This window comes from Lissotriton vulgaris, chromosome 1_1 (genome assembly GCF_964263255.1).
Source record: "Lissotriton vulgaris chromosome 1_1, aLisVul1.2, whole genome shotgun sequence".
NCBI lineage: Eukaryota > Metazoa > Chordata > Amphibia > Caudata > Salamandridae > Lissotriton > Lissotriton vulgaris.
In genome coordinates, this window is record NC_141685.1 from 169,756,694 (window position 1) to 169,779,096 (window position 22,403).

Sequence of the window (22,403 nt, forward strand, 5' to 3'; positions counted from 1 at the left end):
AAGATCCTGTGGAACTGAAAATTCTGGACCCATGTTATAAACATCGTCGTATCATGACGATTTTAGTATCAATAGACCGAGAATGACGAGTATACTATACACGGGTATTTTCGTTGTATTCAAGCCACGAGATCACCCTGAAATCAGAGATTCCGTCCTGAACCCTCGGGTTCCATTTTGTGCATGGAAGCCATTTTGTGATTGCCCTCACATAGGCCAATGACTAAGGCCAAAACGAGTCTGAAGGACACGTACACCTTTGCCGACTTCTCTGTGACCTGGGCAAGCTGACTCCACTGCCTGAAGCCAAACCTGTTCGGTCAGTTCCTTTTCCAGTGGCCGAGCGAGATTAGTATCAAGGCACAACATAAACCTTTCATCGCATACAAACCATGCCTAATCTTACACACACTTGTCTCTGTTTCTCTCTTTATGACTTGCTTTACGAGGAGGAGGTGCCCGTTTTTATTGGGGGTCCGCCGATATCTGATGAAAATGTTGGGCCTTGCCGGTTAATTGATTGTGGGCTGGACAAACTGAAAAATGGGCTTGTCATCATGACTCTGCTTTTTCTTTGTAGTGAAAATATGTGAATGATCAACTGTACAATAAGGAATGTTTGCCTAAAGCATAATATTTTGTATAAAAAGAGAAGGCTGGCTTTGTAAGTTTGAGCAGTCTCCTGAGAATATACACCGTGTTGTACTTCTAGGATATCTGTTACTGACTGCAGCCAATAAATTTGATCTTTGAAGTCACCAAGAAGACTCTGCGTTTCTGTAGTCTGAGACAGGAGAACTCGAAGTCTTTGGGTGTGTTCCCTGGCACTGCTGGGTTCTTAAAAACCCAGTACTTCATTTGGCGCCCAACGTGGGGCGATTTCAGCGGTACCGGTCCAAGCCAGAGGTTCGTGAGGAGCTTCGTGTGAAATTCTGGAGGAAGGCCAACCACTTCATCGACCCCTGTATGTCGTCGTGGTCCGAAAGTCTTTGCTGCGAGGTTCCCCGCCTTCCGACGGCTACGAAGGACTGCTGCCCTGACTATCGCCCTGTCTTGGAGCCCTAGACGATTTGTAGAGCGAGACAATGGACGAGTCTTCTTGTGACGTCATCGATACCTCAGTTAAGTACGAGTGGAGCGTCTCCCAGTCCTTAGTTTGGTTCTTAGTTTGGGTATCCCCTTGGGATCGCTTTGATTTGGAACTTGCAAGTACCAAAGCCGAGGGACTCGTGTATTCACAAGACTATCGTATTCGATAATCCTTCGAAGTTTGAAGCTAGACTAGTGAGCGAAGATGCCTGGTTTTAGCAGACTTGGAAATTTGTTTTGTCTTGGTTGTAGTAGGGATTCCCGATCGGAGGACTCGTGTCCGGTTCCTCCAATTGGAACTCCAACATATGAGCTTTATGTGAAGCATGGCGTAGGTCCCATCACATATAATGAAGTATGGATCCGATACACCAGGAAAGATGGTGTTTTAAAATGGCCCCAATATGGTAGTTTTGACACGGAAATTTTAGACAATCTAGAGGTTAAACTGTTTAAGAAGAAAGCCCGGCCGGCAATGTTTGACTCTTTCCGCCTATGGCGAAAGGAAGCCAAACAGAAAGAAATTAAATTAGCAAAGAAAAATAAAAGAGAAAAGGGTATTTCGATAATGCAAGCTGCCATGCAGTTTAAAGATAATGAAGAAGAACAGGCAAGTGAGCAGTTGCACAGGCAACGTAAAATGGCGATTGATAAATGTTACCCAGTTTTGCCGCCTCTTCAGCAAGATCAATCAATCAATCAATCAAAGCATTTATATAGCGCACTACTCACCCGGAGGGTCTCAAGGCGCTTGGGGAGGGGGGGTCCGCTACTGCTCGAACAGCCAGGTCTTGAGCTGTTTCCTGAAGGCGAGGTGGTCTTGGGTCAGGCGGAGGTGGGTCGGGAGGGAGTTCCAAGTCTTGGCGGCCAGGTAGGAGAAGGACCTTCCTCCTGTGGTGGCTCTTCGGATGCAGGGGACGGCGGCAAGGGTGTGGCTGGTCGATCGAAGCTGGCGTGTGGGATTGTAGAAGTTGAGGCGGCTGTTGAGGTATCTTGGGCCTTGGTTGTGTAAGGCTTTGTGTGTGTGGGTGAGGAGACGGAAGGTGATTCTCTTGTTGACCGGGAGCCAGTGCAGGTCTCTCAGGTGTCCGGAGATGTGGCTGTGTCGGGGGATGCCGAGGATGAGTCTTTCTGAGGCGTTCTGGATCCGCTGGGGTCTCTTCTGGAGTTTGGCAGTGGTTCCGGCGTAGAGGGAGTTGCCGTAGTCCAGTCGGCTGGTGACAAGGGCCTGGGTGACCGTCTTCCTGGTCTCGGTGGGGATCCATCGGAAGATCTTACGTAGCATGCGCAGGATGTTGAAGCACGACGAGGAGACGGCGTTGACTTGTCTGGTCATGGAGAGGGAGGAGTCCAAGATGAAGCCCAGGTTGCGTGCGTGGTCTGTTGGTTTGGGTGTGCTGCCCAGGGCGGGGGGCCACCAGGAGTCATCCCAGGCGGAGGGCGAGGAGCCCAGGATGAGAACTTCCGTCTTGTCTGAGTTCAGTTTCAGGCGGCTGTTCATCATCCACATAGCTACGTCTGGCATCCCTTCGTGTAGGTTGGCTCTGGCGGTGGCGGGGTCGTTGGTGAGGGAGAGGATCAGCTGGGTGTCGTCGGTGTAGGAGATGATGTTGAGGTTGTGTTGGCGTGCGATGGCCGCAAGGGGGCTCATGTAGACATTGAAGAGGGTGGGGCAGAGCGAGGAGCCATGAGGAACGCCGCAGATGACTTCGGTGGCTTCTGATCTGAACGGGGGAGGCAGACTCTCTGTGTCCTTCCGGCGAGGAAGGAGATGATCCATTCTAGTGCCTTCTCCTGGATTCCGACGTTGCTGAGGCGCTGCACTAGGGTGCGGTGGCAGACAGTGTCGAATGCTGTGGAGAGGTCCAGGAGGATGAGGGCCGCTGTTTCTCCGTTGTCGAGCAGGGCTCGGATGTCATCGGTGGCTGCGATGAGGGCGGTCTCGGTGCTGTGGTTGGCCCGGAAGCCAGACTGCGAGAGGTCGAGGGATCCGTTTGTCTCGAGGAAGGCGGCCATCTGCTTGTTGACGGTCTTCTCGATGACTTTGGCCGGAAACGGGAGGAGCGAGATGGGGCGGTAGTTTTTTAGTTCGGTGGGGTTCGCTGATGGTTTCGTCAGTAGTGCGCTGAGTTCGGCATGCTTCCAGCTCTCCGGGAAGGTAGCGGTGTCGAAGGAGGTGTTGATGATGTCCCGCAGGTGGGGTGCGATGATAGAGTCGGCTTTGTTGAAGACGTGGTGAGGGCAGGGGTTGGTAGGAGATCCGGAGTGGATGGAGTTCATCGCGCGGATGGTGTCTTCGGTGCTGATCGGGGTCCAGGCACGGAGGGTGGTGGTGGGGGGCGTTGGTGCGGTTGTGGGGTGCATCGGTAGTGTGCTGAAGCTGTTGTGTATGTCTTGTTGTGGAAGTAGGAGGCGAGGCAGTTGCAGAGGTCTTGTGATGGGGTGATGTCGTTGTTTCCGGCGTTGGGGTTGGAGAGCTCTTTAACGATGTTGAAGAGTTCCTTGCTGTTGTGTGCGTTGTTGTCCAGTCGATCCTTGAATGCGGTTTTCTTGGTGGCGTGGATCAGTTGGTGGTGTTTTCGGGTGGCGAGCTTGAGGGTGGTCATGTTGTCTGGTGTTGGGTCTCTGCGCCAGGCTTTCTCGAGGGCTCGGCAGTTCTTCTTGGAGCTCTTGAGTTCGTCGGTGAACCATGGGGCTTTCTTGCTGCTGGGTCTGCTAGGCGGGGTCCTCAGGGGGGCGAGGTCGTCTGCGCAGTTGCTGATCCACTTCGTGAGGTTGTTGGCGGCCTGGCTGGGGTTCGCTGTGCTGGTGGGAGGGTTCTGGCTCAGGGAAGCGGCGAGCTGGTCGGCTGTGATCTTGTTCCAGCTTCAGCGTGCAATCTGTTGCTGGTGGTGGCGGATCATGGTTCTTCTGAAGCTGAAGTGTACGCACCTGTGGTCCGTCCAGTGGAGTCCGGTGGCGTGGCTGAAGGCGATGTCCTTGCTGGATGAGAAGACGGGGTCGAGTGTGTGTCCGGCGTAGTGGGTGGGGGTGGTCACCAGCTGCTTGAGACCGAGGTTGGCGAGGTTGTCCAGCAGGGTGCTGGTGTTGCAGTCGTTGTTGTTCTCCAGGTGGAAGTTGAGGTCCCCGAGGGGGATGTAGTCAGCGGAGGGGAGGGCGTGCGGGCTGATGAAGTCGGCGATGTCTTCCCTGAATTGTGTGCGTGGTCCCGGGGGTCTGTAGATGAGGGTGCCTCTGAGGGTGGTCTTGGGGTCGGTGTTCGGAGGTTTTGAGGGTGTCGTCGGTGTTGGTTGTGATGCGGATGGTGTTCCTGTGGATGATGGCGATGCCTCCTCCCGTCTGGTTGCCGCGGTCCCTCCGGGTGATCTTGTATCCGTCCGGGATGGCGATGGCGATGTCGGGCGCTGAGGAGGCGTTCATCCAGGTTTCCGTGAGGAAGGCGATGTCTGGGGATGTGGTGTCGAGGAGGTTCCAGAGTTCGATGGCGTGTCTGTGGACGGAGCAGGTGTTGAGCAGGATGCACTTCAGGTGGTTGCTGCTGGTGCTCGGCTTGGTCGGTGCTAGTGTAGCGCAGGTCCGGATGCAGGTGAACTTGCAGGAGTGGCTGCTGAAGGGTCCGTGGGGTGCAGCAAAAGAACTTGAAAAAGATCATTTAATGTTGCACTTATTGAATTCACCACCCCCTTATGCGCAGAGTGCTACAGCACCTCCGCAACCTTTAGTGGCGCAACCTCTGGTTGCTTTGCCCCTTGCTATCCAACAGCCGCCAGCTCCTCTTCAGCTGGCTCCTACTCCTCTGGTGCAGCCTTCTCAAGGGCCACAGACTTTGCTACCTGCTCCGCCTTTAACTCCTGCAACTTTTCCACCTGTTCTTGCTACCTCCCCGACTACTGCTCCTGCATTGACCTTTTCTCAGTCCGCTTTATCTCCCATCTTGTGGACTTCTCCTTCTGTTCGACAGAGAATGACAAACACTGTTACTAGTCTTCTTCCTCTTTTCTTTGGATCACATAGTAAGACCCCTGAATCGGAGAGTAAACAGTTGCGTAGCCAACTGCCTGATTCGCGATAGAAAGAAATATTGGACCGCCTGGCGCGTAAATGGGTCACTCGTCCTTTAAGATATGATGTGTAATCTGTTTTGGATGTCTTCCATCAATGGGAAGCGCCGAAGCAGAGATATGTTTTCGATAAGGTGTGTACTTTCCTTCCTGAGGAATGGGAAGATGATGATGTGGGACAGGCTCCTTCTGAGTTGGTCAATATACAGTCTGAGTTTGCAAAGGGAACTATTGTGGGTTCCGATGTTGAGAAAGCAGTTGTGACGTTGTTGTCGTTTCAGAGTGAGTCTCCTTCTCAGCCGTTGTTTGAGCCTGACGCTTCTGCTAGGAGAAAGGTGAGACAGTATCCCATGAGAGAAGTTCCTCCAGTATGGAAGGAAGAAGTGCCCGCTGGTCCGAATAATAATCCCCCAGTTATACCAGCTCACTTTCAGCGTGTTTGGGTACATGTTCCTTGGAAGCAGGCTGAAGTATTGGCCCTTAAGCCGACTTTACCTGACCCCCGCAAAAACCCTGCAGGGTACTATAAGGAATTATCTCAGACTGCAGACTCATGTATTATGAATCTAGCTGATATAGACATGTTGTTTGGAAACGTGGTTCCACAGCCTTTGTGGGGTTTGATTCGTCATATGGATCATGCACAGGAGTTAGGTGACACATGGACTAATATTAGCGCTGCGAATGACAGACAAGTTGGTGGTGCCAAACCCGAGCCCTTAGTAGCAGAACTCCCTGGTAAGATTGTTACTTATATGAAGACTTTAATGCCTGCGATGCGTGTAAATTGGGATAAATTGTCTGCGTGTAAGCTGAAGAAAGAGGAAACCGTGTCTGATTTCTTCACCAGGTTCGAAGAAACGTTTATCAACCACAGTGGTCAAGATATGAGTACAGAAGGTGGTCAACGGTTGTTCGTTGACAAGTTTGTGCACAATTTGCTTCCCGAGCTGTGTAAGAAATTAAAAGATTCAGAGAGTTCTTGGGCCGTTTCCTCTTCAGCCCAGATATTAGCTACTGCGCAGTATTACGAAAATAGAGATAAGGACGAGAAGGATAGAGCAGACAAGAAAACTAAAGAGTTAAAGATGAAGGTTCTTTTACAGCAGGCGTATCCGCCTCGCAATAATCATCATGACTATCAGCAGCCTCAGCAGTTTCAGAGAAGTTCGCAAAGGTTCGAGTCTTCTCAACCACGTTTTCCTGTAGGTCCTAATCAGTGTGCGTATTGCAAAGAAGAGGGTCATTTTAAAAATAGCTGTCCTGCTTTGTTACAGCGTATGAATGGTGCTTCTGGTACAAGAGGTCGAGGTGTTCAACAAGCTCCTAGACGTAGAGGACGTGGAAATTTCCCCCAGAATGCGCGTCCTTTTCTGCCTCAAAATTCAATTAATAGTTTTGATCAGCAAAATAATGTGTCTGGTAGGACGACTCAGTACTATGCTGATGACTACTATGTCGAAGGTGAGAATATGGATGGTAATGATTGCTAGGACAGCCATAGACAAAGAGAGGGAGTTGTTTCAGTTCCAGTAGATCAGAGTGGACCTTATGTTGAGGTGATTACATCAGGTGTGTCAGAGCCTTTTCTGTTGGATACTGGTGCTACAAAGAGTTCCATTATGCACTCTAAACTCCCTGGTGCACCTTTGTCTGGCGAGATGAATGTTTCAGTAGGTTTTTCTGGCGCCCCGGTTTGAAACCCGATCTCTAGTCCTATGTCCCTTTCTGTTGGACCGTGTGAATTCGAAGCACCCCTTATTCTGATGACAGGTTGTGGTGAACATTTGTTGGGATTGGATCTGTTGAAAAGATTGTGTGCGACATTATATTGTTTTCCTTCGGGAGTACAGCTTACACTGGGTAAGAGAGTGGTCTCCCCGATGTATTTGTCGAAGGATAAACTCCCGACGGAATTGTCTTTTCTTCCGGAGACTCTTTGGGCTACTGGTCCTAATGATGTGGGTCTTTTGGAAATACAGCCATATGTTGTGACATTGAAAGCCAATGTTAAAATGCCATGCATTCCCCAGTACAAGATTTCTAGTGAAGGTGAAAGGGCGTTGCTAGCGATCATTTATGATCTGATTGAAATAGATGTAATTGAAGAAACTAGAGGTAACGTTTGCAATAGTCCTGTTCTGCCTGTTTTGAAGCGTACTGACCCTTCTCAGCCACCTACAGGTTTGTGATTGATCTTAGAGAGGTGAACAAAATAGTTGTGCCACAATTTCCAGTTGTTCCTGATATCACTGCCCTATTGACTATGATTCCAGCTTCAGCGACTTGGTTCTCGGTGATTGACTTAAAGAATGCTTTCTTCAGCATCCCGATTGCCGAGGAGAGCAGGGATATTTTCGGCTTCTGTTTAGGAGGTCGAAGCTTCCGTTTCAAACGCGCTCCCCAAGGTTACTGTGAAATGTGAAAGTCCATTGATATATAGTCAGGCTTTAAAAACACAGCTTGATACGATTGTTTTACCTGATGGCGCTACACTGATTCAGTACGTCGATGATTTATTAGACGCTGCAGATACTGAGGAAATTTGTAAAGAAGCCACCTTGTCGTTGTTGCGTCATTTGTCTGATTTGCATCACAAAGTGTCTCTTTCGAAATTGCAATATTGTCGACAAGAAGTGACTTACTTAGGTCATCTCTTATCGAAGGAGGGAAGGAAACTGACCCCAGGAAGAATTCAGGCAATCGCAAAATTTAGTGTGCCTATGACACAGAGAGAAGTGTGTGCTTTCTTGGGTATTACATCATATTGCAGACAATGGATACCGAATTTTTCTTTACTGGCCAAACCTTTGGTAGCATTGACCTGTAAAGATACACCGAATCCCCTTCCGTGGTCTGAAGATTGTCAGAAAAGTTTCTCAGAATTGCGTGATGCATTGTGTTCGGCTCCGGTGTTGGGTACCCCCGACTACAGTAAGCCCTTTACGTTTTATGTCCACGAGAGAGAGGCATGCGCATTGTCAGTGTTGACACAGTCTTTTGGGGACAAGCAACGTCCATGTGCATATTTTTCGTCGACTTTGGATCCGGTAGCTAGAGCGTTGCCGATCTGTATGAGAGCCACGGCGGCAGCAGCTGTTTCCATTCGACAGTCTGCTGGTCTGGTGATGAATAATACGCTGATCGTGATGGTTCTGCATGCAGTAGATACTTTGTTAAACAGAACCAAGACACAGCACTTAACTAGTGCTCGGTTGTCGGGTTACGAGTTGACCTTGTGAGCGAGTCATGTGCATATTAAAAGATGCAACACGTTAAATCCAGCCACGTTGTTGCCGATTCCAGTTGAGACAGAGAATGCTGAAGAACAACATGACTGTCTCTTTAGAACTGAGGAAGAAACGAAAGGGAGGATAGACCTCACAGATACTCCTCTCCCAGAGTGTGATGGTACTTTGTGGGTTGATGGTTCGTGTTTCAAGCTTCCGAATGGTGATACGACTGTGGCATATGCTGTTACGACTGCATACGATTGTTGAAGCTGCACGTATCCCACACAATTCAACGCAAGCAGCAGAGTTGATTGTACTAACAAGAGCCTGTGTGTTGGCAAAAGGAAAGCGAGTGAATGTGTACACTGACAGTCAGTATGCATTTGGTGTGGCTCATAGTTTTGGACGATTGTGGAAAGAGCGTGGGTTTCTGACTTCGCATGGAGCCAAGATTCAGCATGGTCAACTGGTGAATGAGCTTCTTGAGCCACTTACTTTGCCACTACAAGTTGCGATTGTGAAATGTAGCGCACACAAAAAGGTCACTGATGATGTTGGTCGTGGAAATGCATTTGCTGACGGAGTCGCAAAAGAGACAGCAAGGGATGTGATGAGTCGAATGTATGTTGCAGGCCCTGCAAGTTGGGTTGGTGACGTTGGAATGTGTGAAGATACGATAGAGAGTGTGAGATCTATTTAAGCTGAAGCCACAGAGAAAGAGTTGAGCGTGTGGAGAGAGGTAAATTGGATGCGAATGGTTGTTGGGTTGAATTGTCAGAGCATCAGCGATGGTTGTTACCCGATGCGTATGTGCTTGCGGTGGTTACAATGGCGCATGGAATGGCTCACATCAGCGTGAAAGGGATTTGCAAGTTGTTGGCTCTAGTATGGCAAAACGCTGGGATTCCTAAGTGTGCAGAGAATGTGGTCAAGAATTGCATGGTGTGTCTAAAATACAATCCTGGTAGGGGAACCCCAACTCCAGCTGGTCATTTTGCTCCTCCTACGTATCCGTTCGAGGTTTTGCAGCTAGATTTCATCCACATGGAAAGGTGCAACAACTTGAAATACGTACTCGTTGTTGTTTGTGCCTTCTCAAGATGGGTAGAGCATACCCCCTGAAAGACAACACTGCCCTGTCCACAGCTAAAGCCCTTGTCAAAGAATTTTTCCCTAGGTTCGGCTTGCCAAGAATGGTCTGGAGTGATAATGGGAGTGAATTTGTGGGTCAGGTGATGAAGAGAGTGTGTGAAGGATTAGGAATCCGGCAAAAATTCCACGCTACAAATCACCCCCAATCAGCTGGACTAGTAGAATGCTACGATGGCACTCTAAAACTTAAACTGGCCAAGATACAAGCAAGCTCTGGCCTTAAATGGCCCGATGCTTTACCATTAGCACTTCTATAGACAAGAAAGACTGTGCATTCGCGAGTGGGACTTAGTCCATATGAGATTGTGTTTGGCCGCCCGGCCAACATATGGGGAGTCCCAAGGCCGACAAAATTCAGTGAAATTGAACACCCTGTATTGCTTGTTATTTGTATGATTTGACGGCTAAATTGCGTGTTTTACACCAACAGGTGCACGATACTTTGCCTCAGGCTACTGAAGATCCAGGACATGCCATTGATCCCGGCACCTGGGTCCTAATCAAGAATTTCCAGCGGACTAAGAATGATCAGCCCCGTTGGACCGGCCCTAACAGCACCTAATCGGCTGTAAGACCTGAAGTGCTGTGGTAAGTAAAGTTCCAGCACAGTCCCCTTGGCAATAACACAGATAAAATTACCAATTCGGGGTTCAGGGGTCCGTGCATTGGCAATATGCCCCATGGATGATCTTCTAGCGATAGCTAAATCCTGTGAGACTCGTCGTTCCATCAACGTGATCCCCTCGTCTATTACAGAATTGACCCTGGTAATGAACTTGTCCATTGTTCCTGTGAGGTTTACATTGTCCGCCCTACTTCTAGCCTCCTTCGAAGCCATGGTAAAACAGGTATGTCAATAAGGCAAAATGAGTACTTACAAATCAAAGGTCCCGCAACAAGATTGAAAGAGGGGTGGCCCGTTACATCCTTGATCGGGCTTAAACGGGCCCGCCCTTGGCCCGGGCTTAGACCGACGCGACCCTCGCGCGATCCCGCGATGCGGGGGCTCTCCTCCCTTATGTAGCGCCTCCGGGCGCAGTGTAGGCGGTGGCGGCTTCCGCCGCTGAGGCTCCTGGTCGTTGTGGTCCCCTCACTCCTCGCTGAGCTGATGAGGAAAGTGCAGCAGCGGGAGGGAGACCGGCAGCGACACAGCGGGACACCAACAAAGGACTCCGCAATCAGTATTGCCCCCGAAATGCAATTAACAGAGCCCCGCTCCACCGGGGCTCTCCTCTCTTATGTAGCAACTCAGGGCGCAGTGTAGACGGTGGCGGTTTCCGCCGCTGAGGCTCCTGGTTGTTGTGGTCCCCTCACTCCTCGCTGAGCTGATGAGGAAAGTGCAGCAGCGGGAGGGAGACTGGAAGCGGCACAGCGGGACACCAACAAAGGACTCCGCAATCAGTATTGCCCCCTAAATGCAATTAACAGAGCCCCGCTCCACCGGGGCTCTCCTCTCTTATGTAGCAACTCAGGGCGCAGTGTAGACGGTGGTGGCTTCCACCGCTGAAGCTCCTGGTCATTGGTCCCCTCACTCCTCGCTGAGCTGATAAGGAAAGTGCAACAGTGGGAGGGAGAGCGGCACAGCAGGACACCAACAAAGGACTCCGCAATCAGTATTGCCCCCGAAATGCAATTAACAGAGCCCAGGTCAGGTGACCACACTAAGGCGGCAAAAGCAGATCCCGCCCCTATTCTAGAAGGTTCCAGGAGCTTCCCCACTCTAGCTATGGGAGAAAAAGGCGGGCTGGTGTTGCAACAATGTTTGGGGTCCCATCCAGATCCTGGCAACTAGGGTGCTACTGAAAAGACCACTCCGCAGTAGCAGGGGCCTGTGGCAGCCATATTGGGAGAAGAGAGCACCTGCACCTTAGCATTGATTAGCAATGGGAAGGCGCCCGGAGACTTAAGGCCAACAAAAAAAAGAGGTGGGAAAAATGAGGCAAGGGCGAAAAAAAACAGGGAAAGCCCATCCTAGGGCTGACAGGTCTAACAACTATCATATGCTTTGCAGTTTTCCCATTTCTGTGCTCCACATTTTATTCAAGTATGCGTTCATTCATAGATTCTTTCACTACAAATACAGGTTTTTGTGCAACTGAATTCATATGCCAATTTGTGCATTTGACATCATAAAACATGAGTTTAGACTCTAAGATAATGTTTGAAGTGTATTTAACCTCAATGCACAGGCATTCATTAAAGAGGACATCTTCAGATTTCAAGGGAGAATAGGGCATGTGATGCAAACATCTCAGTCCTGAGGGCCACGGACATCTAGCTCAGTAAGACTCCATCTATCCACTCTTGGAGTATGGAATCCCAAAGAAAGCACTTCTTTCATTCACAGGGCACAACAACTGCAGTTCTTTGTGACAGCACCTGCACTTCTGCCATTCACAGGGGACGACACCTGCACTTCTGTCATTCACAGGGGATGACACCTGCACTTCTGTCATTCACAGGGGACGACACCTGCACTTCTTTCATTCACAAGGGACAGCACCTGCACTTCTATCATTCACAAGTGACAGCACCTGCACTTCTTTGTGACTGCAACTGCACTTCTGTCATTCACAGGGGACCACACCTGCACTTCTTTCATTCACAGGGGACAGCGCCTATTCTTCTATCATTCACAAGGGACAGCACCTGCTCTTCTTTGTGACAGCACCTGCACATCTGTCATTCACAGGGGAGGACACCTGCACTTCTTTCATTCACAGGGGACAGCACCTGCTCTTCTATCTCTCAAAAGGGACATCACCTGCACTTCTATCATTCACAAAGGACACCACCTGCACGTCTTTCATTCACAAGGGACAGCCCCTGCACTTCTTTCATTCACAAGGGACGGCACATGCACTTCTTTCCTTCACAGGGGACAGCACCTGCACTTCTTTAATTCACAAGGGAGACACCTGCACTTCTTTCATTCACAAGGGAGACACCTGCACTTCTTTCATTCACAAGGGAGACACCTGCACTTCTTTCATTCACAAGGGACAGCACCTGCACTACTATTATTCACAAGGGACAGCACCTGCACTTCTTTCATTCACAAGGGTCAGCACCTGCACTTCTGTCATTCACAGGGGACAACACCTGCACTTCTTTCATTTACAGGGGACAGCACCTGCACTTCTTCCATTCACAAGGGACAGCACTTGCACTTCTTTGTGACAGCACCTGCACTTCTTTCATTCACAAGGGACGACACCTGCACTCCTTTCATTCACAGGGGACAGCACTCGTACTTTTTTGTGACAGCACCTGCACTTCTTTCATTCACAAGGGACAGCACCTGCACGTCTATCATTCACAAGGGACAGAACCTGCACTTTTTTGTAACAGCACCTGCACTTCTTTCATTCACAAGGGACAGCACCTGCACTTCTTTCATTCACAAGGGACGGCACCTGCACCTCTTTCATTCACAGGGGACAGCATCTGCATTCTTTCATTCACAGGGGACGGCACCTGCACTTCTTTCATTCACAGGGACGGCACCTGCACTTCTTTCATTCACAAGGGACAGCTCCTGCACTTCTTTCATTTACAGGGGACAGCATCTGCATTCTTTCATTTACAGGGGACAGCACCTGCATTTCTGTCATTCACAGTGGACAGCCCCTGCAATTCTTTGTGACAGCACCTCCACTTCTTTCATAGCACCTGCACTTCTTTCATTCACAAGGACCAGCGCCTGCACTTCTTTCATTCACAAGGGACGGCACATGCACTTCTTTCCTTCACAGGGGACAGCACCTGCACTTCTTTCATTCACAAGGGACAGCACCTGCACTTTTTTCATTCACAAGGGACGGCACATGCACTTATTTCCTTCACAGGGGACAGCACCTGCACTTCTTTCATTCACAAGGGAGACACCTGCACTTCTTTCATTCACAAGGGACAGCACCTGCACTTTCTAAATTCACAAGGGACAGCACCTGCACTACTATTATTCACAAGGGACAGCACCTGCCCTTCTTTCATTCACAAGGGACAGCACCTGCACTTCTGTCATTCACAGGGGACAACACCTGCACTTCTTTCATTCACAAGAGACAGTACCTGCACTTCTTTCATTCACAAGGGACGGCACCAGCATTTCTTTCATTCACAAGGGACAGCACCTGCACTTCTTTCATTCACAAGGGACAGCACCTGCACATCTTTCATTCACAAGGGACGGCACCTGCACCTCTTTCATTCACAGGGGACAGCACCTGCATACTTTCATTCACAGGAGACAGCACCTACACTTCTGTCATTCACAAGGGACAGCACCTGTGCTTCTTTCATTCACAAGGGACAGAACCTGCACTTTTTTGTAACAGCACCTGCACTTCTTTCATTCACAAGGGACAGCACCTGAACATCTTTCATTCACAAGGGACGGCACCTGCACTTCTTTCATTCACAGGGGACAGCACCTGCACTTCTATCATTCACAAGGGACAGAACCTGCACTTTTTTGTAACAGCACCTGCACTTCTTTCATTCACAAGGGACAGCACCTGAACATCTTTCATTCACAAGGGACGGCACCTGCACCTCTTTCATTCACAGGGGACAGCACCTGCATTCTTTCATTCACAGGGGATGGCACCTGCACTTCTTTCATTCACAGGGGACAGCACCTGCATTCTTTCATTCACAGGGGTCAGCACCTGCACTTCTTTCATTCACAGGGACGGCACCTGCACTTCTTTCATTCACAAGGGACAGCTCCTGCACTTCTTTCATTTACAGAGGACAGCACCTGCATTTCTGTCATTCACAGGGGACAGCACCTGCAATTCTTTGTGACAGCACCTCCACTTCTTTCATAGCACCTGCACTTCTTTCATTCACAAGGACCAGCGCCTGCACTTCTTTCATTCACAAGAGACAGCACCTGCACTTTTTTCATTCACAGGGGACAGCACCAGCACTTCTTACATTCACAAGGGAAAACACCTGCACTTCTTACATTCACAAGGGAAAGCCCCTGCACTTCTTTAATTCACTACGGACAGCACCTGCACTTCTTTCATCCACAAGGGACAGCACCTGCACTTCTTTCATTCACAAGGGACAGCACCAGCACTACTTTCATTCACAAGGGACATCACCTGTACTTTTTTCATTCACAAGGGACAGAACCTGCACTTTCTTCATTCACATGGGAGACACCTGCACTTTTTTCATTCACAAGGGACAAAACCTGCACTTCTTTCATTCACAAGGGACAGCACCTGCACCTCTTCCTTTCACAAGGGAGAGCACCTGCACTTCTCAGTATTGGTAGGATACCTGTAATGGGAGAGTACGGCACTTCTGAGCAGCAAGCAGGTACGTTGGAGAGTGAGTACCGGCAGTTCTGTAGTTCCCTTTGAAGCACTGCCAATAGAGGCAGGTACCTGATTGCATCAGAAACCTGGCTCTGCACTTTGAAGAATGAATGCCATGGACAGAGGTGAAGACCAGTAAAAAGAAAAGAGCAAATGTTGTGAAGGAAGTGACCCAACTAGGGCCACCCGGGTCACTCTCGACCTCCTCTAAACTTCAAAGAATGAAGAGTTAATGACTCAGTAGAGAATAGAAGCAAACTAGTTTATTCACAAAGTACCCTGCACTGGAAATCAATCTGACCACCCTCCTATGATGGCTGACAAGGGACTGACTCTTACAGTCATAAAGTTACATTATGTATGTTCGGGAGCCCACAAAGACCTGCCTAATATGGAAAAACACTAGTAGCCGTCATAATACAATGGGGGTACAGAACATACGTTTCGATTCCACAGCCTGGCACAAGTTATCTACTGCCCAAGGTCGTCTATCTTATCCTCCCCACTAGACAGGTGGGAGAAGGCCTCCATGTAACAGAAAAGGCATGCATTAACAAGCAAGATTCAACCTTTGAGAAACAAAACTTACCAAGGACCAGTTCTGGTAAAGGTTTCACGTAAAAGTTTGGATTATAATACAAAATGGCGTCTTCGAAAGCTAAAATGGTGGAACAGATGTCAACCTACCTAACGTAACATCTGTACTTATTAATTGCATATGCATACAGCAAGAATATATATATATTATGAAATAGCTACTTAAATGCTAACATAATATCAGGTAAAATAGGAGTAATATGCGAGTAATACATTTCAACTCTAACAGACCCTCCTTTTAGCATTTATTAGCTAACATGGACATCTTTTTTCTTGCTATCAGATAAAGGTTGTTACAAATATAAAAGTAGAGACAATAGATGAATACAGGTGATAACATGTCAAGTACGAATATATGTATATATGCATAGCAAACGAGTGGAAGAAAATGACACTAAACATCAGTAGTGCGAGTAACATCAGGAACAGAATCTGCAAGAGAAGTAGTTGAACCAAAAACACTCATCTATTTGCATAATAGTATCAAGCTCCTTTTGAAGCATTACAGTTGAATGAATATCATGAACTGAAATCCTTTTGGGAGAGAAATATGTAGCACAGTATGAACAGCATAAGGGAAGACAGTGAATCAAGACACAGCAACAAATGAAAAGAACAATGATATATATCACCTTTTCTAGAATCCAACCCCAACCACCAAATAAAGACCAACTTAAATAACCGCTCTCCATTCCTCGAACATTTTACAAAATGTCTAAAATATGCTGAGTGATATTCCTTTCCTTATTCGTGATACCGACCACACACTGCTCTCCTATTATTGCGCAAGCACCACCGCTCTTAGCTAGAATAAAATTGACCGCATATCTCGTTTGCTCAGAGTATATGCACATTCTGAAGGCACAGTCCGGAGCACACGTAATAAGGTTATAACAATGGTTGAAATGTCTCGTATTGTACGAATATCTGTGGTCGACACCAGTATAATATGCAAATGTATTTAATAATACAACAAAGAAAAACAACCAGCCAACAGGTGCTTCGTCACACAAGGGAAGTAACCTGTGACTTCTTCAGGGCTGGGGAAGATACCAAACATATAGTAAAATAATAGAAAGTCGTAGAATTAGTTGTTGCAAAAACCAAGATAAACACAAGAATGGGGAAATGTATATCGAGACCACCAATAGCACGTAGAAACACTAGCAACAAAAGTGGACAGACAAATGTAAATGTGACTTAGTATAGAGACAGGCCCCGTGGCGTAAAAATCGTAACTGCACAAGGGAGAGAGCAAAAGAACCATTGTGGAATGATAATGAGAAACAATACTAACAAGTGGTGAATATTGGTGTTGGGGTGACATCAAAAGGTGGGAACATGAAATGCAATGTAAATAAATATACTTGAGCAAAATTCCATGTTAATTCTTAACACAAACACACTAATTGCAAAATTCTATATGTAGTACAATGGAGAAAATGAGAGGAGAGACTCTTGAACATTACACATAATCAATGGCAAGCTGAGTAGGGGAACAGATGTAATGGGAACCAAAATTTATAGGGAAGAGACCAGTCATACACAATAGCTCTAAAAGGGAATTGAAGCACATGAGCCCAGAAGGGGGAGACTGCCATATACGCAACTGACAGAAGTCCAGCCTTGTAAAATGATAGTCGCGAACATATGTGTCCCTACACCATACGTGTGAGAGTACTAACGTTGAATGGAGGAGTTAGTCAATACCTGTGTGGCAGTGCAGACCCTCATACACTCTCATTCATAGTTAAAATAAGAAGAGTTTCAACCCTAGGACGGTTCCCACAAATGCCTAAAGAGCAAACAGTTCACTACTGGAAGGTCTTAAACATCAGTTGTTTGTGATGCCACTGCCTCTCAGGGACCGTTCCTCATGGGTGATGTGTTGGTCTACGCACATTTCAGTGGCAACACCACCTTCTTCAGGACCAATACTTGTTATAAAATGAATCTCAAACAACAAACCAAAATGGGTTAATCTGTAGCTACCAAGCCAGTGGAGAAATAATTTCAAGTACGACAATTCAAACAGCCTTCGTGCAGCCTTTAGCAATGCCTCCAATTATTGGAACAGTGTACTGTCTGTGCAGGGAAGCGAATTATTATCCTATAACAGGCCTTTTTGTGTCATTTCTTTTGCACAAATAGGAGTAGACTCAAATGGCTGTATATGTTGCGCATCCTCTCGCCAAGGTTCTATCCGTAAAAAACGTTACCAGCTCCACTGTGTTTATTACCACGGACAGACGTCGGCAAAACTCCTACTAATGGGCTCTGTTCTGGTCCGGCATCCCGATTTGAGCATGCCAGACCAGAACAGAGCCCATTAGTCCCTTTTATTTTTTGTGTGAGTGATGCATGAGAGGAATAGAGATCAAGACAAAATTAGCCTTTCTATTGCTTAATACACCGTAAATGTGAAACGCTTTGGGGCTTAGGGGCTGGATAAAGAACAACATCAGGAAACAAACACAAATTTAAAGCACATTTTATTTATTCACTAAAAAACTGTTTAAAAATGTAATTTCCAAGTTCCACATATCTGTTTAAAAATATTTACACTTTCAGCCATTTCCGCGTTTAGTTACAAACTGATAGTGGGAAAAACACATGATGTATAAGAACTGATGCCAAAACCTTTTTACATTATTTTATTTTATGTTTCTTGTTTTTAAATCAGGACTTTTCATGTGAAAATTATTATAAGGGCCTGACATCACTTCTTGTGACGCACTACATGTGACGTCATTGTGATTTGCATATGATAATGGGCTCCTTCACTATTTTCCTTACTTGTGCCCTGTTTATTGGCATGACATGGGTCTATAGCTATTAAAAATAAATATACAAATTCACAGGTATTCAGCCCGTTTTTTCTGGTGATGTCACACATTGACATGTATTCGGCTGCTTCTTCTATTTTTAGGTGAATAAAGATCACTTGCTGTTCTCCCCCTTCAATTTCTCTCTTTTTATCCCCCTTTCTTTGTTTCTCTCGCTCTCTTTATCTCTCCCCCTCTCTGTCTCCCACACACTCCTGTTAGCATTAGCTTCATGAATGTCACTGCCACTTCTGGCATTCATACAACAAATCCTTCAGAACATTTGAGACCAAGGGACAATCAGTGTGGAAGACGAGTTGCTGGGAGTGCAACTGATTGTCCTGGCACATATATGCTTTTGATGTGAGATTTCACTATTTCACCAAATTATTCAGAGTCTGCTGCTTACAGTGGCTCAATTCTGGTAAAAAGTAGAGTATGGCAAGTCACCAAATGAATAGAGAGAGCCAAGCTTGAGAGGAGCCATGCGTCACACTGTGTTATAAGGATTGAGGCACAAGCTGATCCATCAACCGATAACAGTGTGTAAAAGGTGCAGCAAACATTACTTAAAAACAAGGTATATGCTCTTTTATATCTAAAAATAGGTTATTTCTTGAACACCGTTGCTTCGCTTTAGTTCATTACATATACTGCAGTGGCATTTGTTAATAGTAATACATACATTTTACCAATGAAGCTTCCATCTCCAGAGCCCTGACAAAATGTCCACTCTGGATGCGTTGGGTGTACAGGTTTTAATCCGACAAGTTAGCTGAAAGTACCGTTGTTAGTCCCAGTATTGTTCAGTGTTGCTTTTACAGGTAGTGTGATCAGATGCAATTGAATGTTTTTCTTTGTATCTCTTCTTCACCAAATAAAAATCAAGAATGTTTCTTTTCTTTTAGTCCACAATGTGCTCGTCTCCCATTGTGTGTCCTGATACATCATGTTGCTTTGCTTTGTGTACAGAAGTGAACAATCTCTGAACACAAACACTTTTATAATTCTGCAAATACTGTTATCTGCTTTTCTTCTTTACTGCTAGTCCAGTCTTCTATAATCTGGTATTTCAATGTCCCACATAATATGAATTTAATCTTTTTCCGTAATTCATTCCTCTCATAATAACTGCACTGCTCAGCTCTTGTCTATGTCCTCCGATGGGTCAATATTATTTTTGATGTTCTTAAAATCTTTTCGGAGTCTCTGCATCTCTAGGATTATTTCCATTGAGTTAAATGAAGCAGTGTATTCATAGAGGGTTGTGTGGGATTGAACATTGATAAAAGCCCTTCACACTTTCACTGCCCTTCTATGTTTTCCCCCATGTGTGTTCGCTGATGGCTTTGTAGCTCTGATAATCAACTAAAACTCTTCTCACATTCATAGAACTTGAATTATTTTCCCCTGTGTGAGTTCGTTGATGATACCTTAATGCTGAAGAGAAGTGGAAAACTACTGTCACATTCACTACAATTATAGGGTTTTTCCCCTGTGTGCAAACGCTGATGTGTTTGGAGGTTTGATAAGTGACGAAAGGACTTTGCACATTCACTGCACTTGAATGGCTATTCCCCTGTGTGTGTTCGCTGATGAATCCTTAATGTTGAGTAACGACTAAAAATGCTTTCACATTCATTGCAATGGTATGGTTTTTCCCCTGTGTAAGTTTGATGATGTGTTTCTAGATTTTCTAATTACTAAAGCTCTTCCCACATTCACAGCATTTAAATGGCTTTTCTCCTGTGTGTGTTCGCTGATGATTTCGTAGGTGTGATGACTTACTGAAGCAATTTGGACATTCACTGCACTTGAATGGTTTTTCTCCTGTGTGTGTTCGCTGATGATTCCTTAATATTGAAGAGAAGCGAAAACTACTGTCACATTCACTGCAATGATAGGGGTTTTCCCCTGTGAGTGTTCGCTGATGTGCTTGGAGGTTTGATAACCGACTAAAACTCTTCCCACATTCACTGCACTTGAATGCTTTTTCTCCTGTGTGAGTTCGCTGATGATTCCTTAATGCTGAAGAGCTGCGAAAACTACTGTCACATTCACTACAATGATAGGGTTTTTCCCCCGTGTGTGTTCGTTGATGACTATTTAGGTCTGATAACTGACTAAAGTTCTTTGCACAATCACTGCACTTGAATGGCTTTTCCCCTGTGTGTGTTCGCTGATGACTTTGAAGGCTTGATAATCGACTAAAGCTCTTCACACATTCACTGCACTTGAATGGTTTTTCCCCTGTGTGTGTTCGTTGATGTCTTTGTAGGTCTGATAAGTGACTAAAGCTTTTCACACATTCACTGCACTTCAATGGCTTTTCTCTTGCGTGGGTTTGCTGATGTCTTTGAAGGCTTGATAACTCACTAAAGCACTTTGCACATTCACTGCACTTGAATGGTTTTTCCCCCATGTGTGTTCGCTGATGACTTTTTAGTTCTGATGACTGACGAAAGCACTTTGCACATTCACTGCACTTGAATGGTTTTTCCCCTGTGTGAGTTCGCTGATGTCTTTGTAGCTTTGATAATTGACTAAATCTCTTTACACACTCACTGCACTTGAATGGCTTTTCCCCTGTGTGTGTTCTCTGATGACTTTGAAGGCTTGATAACTGACTAAAGCTCTTCCCACATTCAATGCAATGGTATGGCTTTTCCCCTGTGTGTGTTCGATGGTGTCTTTGTAGATCTGATAACCTACTAAAGCTCTTGACACATTCACTGCACTTGAATGGATTTTTTCCTGTGTGTGTTCGCTGGTGTCTTTGTAGTTCTGATAACCTACTACAGCTCTTGACACATTCACTGCACTTGAATGGTTTTTGTCCTGTGTATGTTTGCTGATGAAGCTTGAGTGGTGATGACAAACTAAAGCTCTCGCTGCAGGTGTATGATTCTTCTTTCTTGGTTAGTGTCTGTGGGTCAGTTATATATTTGTCTACATCCCATGACTGTATTTCCTGATGGGCCAACATGGCTGATTAAGCACACACACTTTATATGCGTGCAGTATTTTGCACATTTGATTTCTGTTTTAACAATAAATGCAATAGCCACCAAATATTTGCCACACTCCTAATACGTAGAAGGTGTCTTTGTAGGTAATTGTGCCTTTAGATTGGATTATGGCTATGCACGCTTGAGGGTAAAGATGTATCTTCCTTCTGACCGGTGCAAATTAGGACAGTCTATTGTATTGTAGATAGAATAACTCGTCTTTCATTTTACCTGTCAGTTGTCTTGCTCCGCTCTGTTGTGCTCTTCTCTGGTTACTGTTGTTTGTCCAGAAAGAGTTTAAAATTCACCTAGAGCATGGAATGATGGCTTGTCATCATATTAGAAAATAGAGCACTGAGATAATCACACCACACAGATCCCATGATCAAAGTTGGTATTGGACACTTGTTTATACAGGAGGTGGTTTGTTATTGTTGTTGCCTTAATTTTCCTAAGGTCATTTCTTTATCTTGTGGCGTGGAGGTGTACAGTTCAGCCTCTTATAATCACAGAACTGCCCTTGATGCTTCATCCAGGATCTGTCAGTTTGTGTGCAGGTTCCTCTGTCGCCGACTGCGCTGAATACTGTAGCTCATTATTTCTGCTATTATTGAAGATTTACAGCCTTCCCTTCATTATTGATGGTCATTTCATACAGTCGACACTTGTTTTCTGTTGGATGTAAAGATATTGAAAATTACTAAATTGAAACATATTGAAATTATAATTCACAATGCTAACTGGTTGTAAAAGACATTTCGGGGGAGATTTACCAAATCTCTACACAATGCAGCGCAGCCCCCCCACGAGGCTGCGATGCTCGACAGGGAGGGAGCAGGAAAGCACCATATTTTCAAAGATATGGCTCTCTCCTTCCCTTTCCCTTGCGCCAGCACTGATTACAGCGGCCCTGCGCCATGCACACACCTTAGCACAAGAGCGCTAGGGTGTGTGTGTGTGAGCCCAGCATAGGTTTTGTACAGGACGGACAGCCTTCCTGTACAAAATAGTAGACACGAGGGAATGCTTTTCCCACTTTGTATACGTGTTGCAGAGTGCAGCATGCATGCAAAGTCGGAAAAGGAAGGATAAATCAAAGCAT

At 46.3% G+C, this 22,403-nt stretch overlaps 1 protein-coding gene across 1 annotated transcript; it reads right to left on the bottom strand.

Moving 5' to 3' along the window:
• Positions 1–19,864: 19,864 nt before the first annotated feature.
• On the bottom strand, positions 19,865–21,394 carry LOC147738023 (uncharacterized). The gene is made up of 2 exons (XM_086935679.1): positions 20,003–21,394; positions 19,865–19,919 (listed from the first exon to the last, which is right to left on the bottom strand). Exons 1-2 carry the CDS (start codon positions 21,277–21,279, stop codon positions 19,865–19,867), a joined length of 1,332 nt encoding a protein of 443 aa, XP_086791805.1. The 5' UTR covers positions 21,280–21,394.
• Between the last annotated feature and the right edge of the window lie 1,009 nt (positions 21,395–22,403).

What these genes read in the sequence shown, in the direction of transcription:
- LOC147738023 (XM_086935679.1), bottom strand. Translation starts at nt 21,279, where the DNA reads ATGTTGGCCCATCAGGAAATACAGTCATGGGATGTAGACAAATATATA. An exon ending in TGCTGTGAATGTGGGAAGAG is followed by an intron (nt 19,920 to 20,002) that starts CTTTAGTAATTA and finishes ATGTGAAAGCAT; the next exon opens with TTTTAGTCGTTACTCAACAT.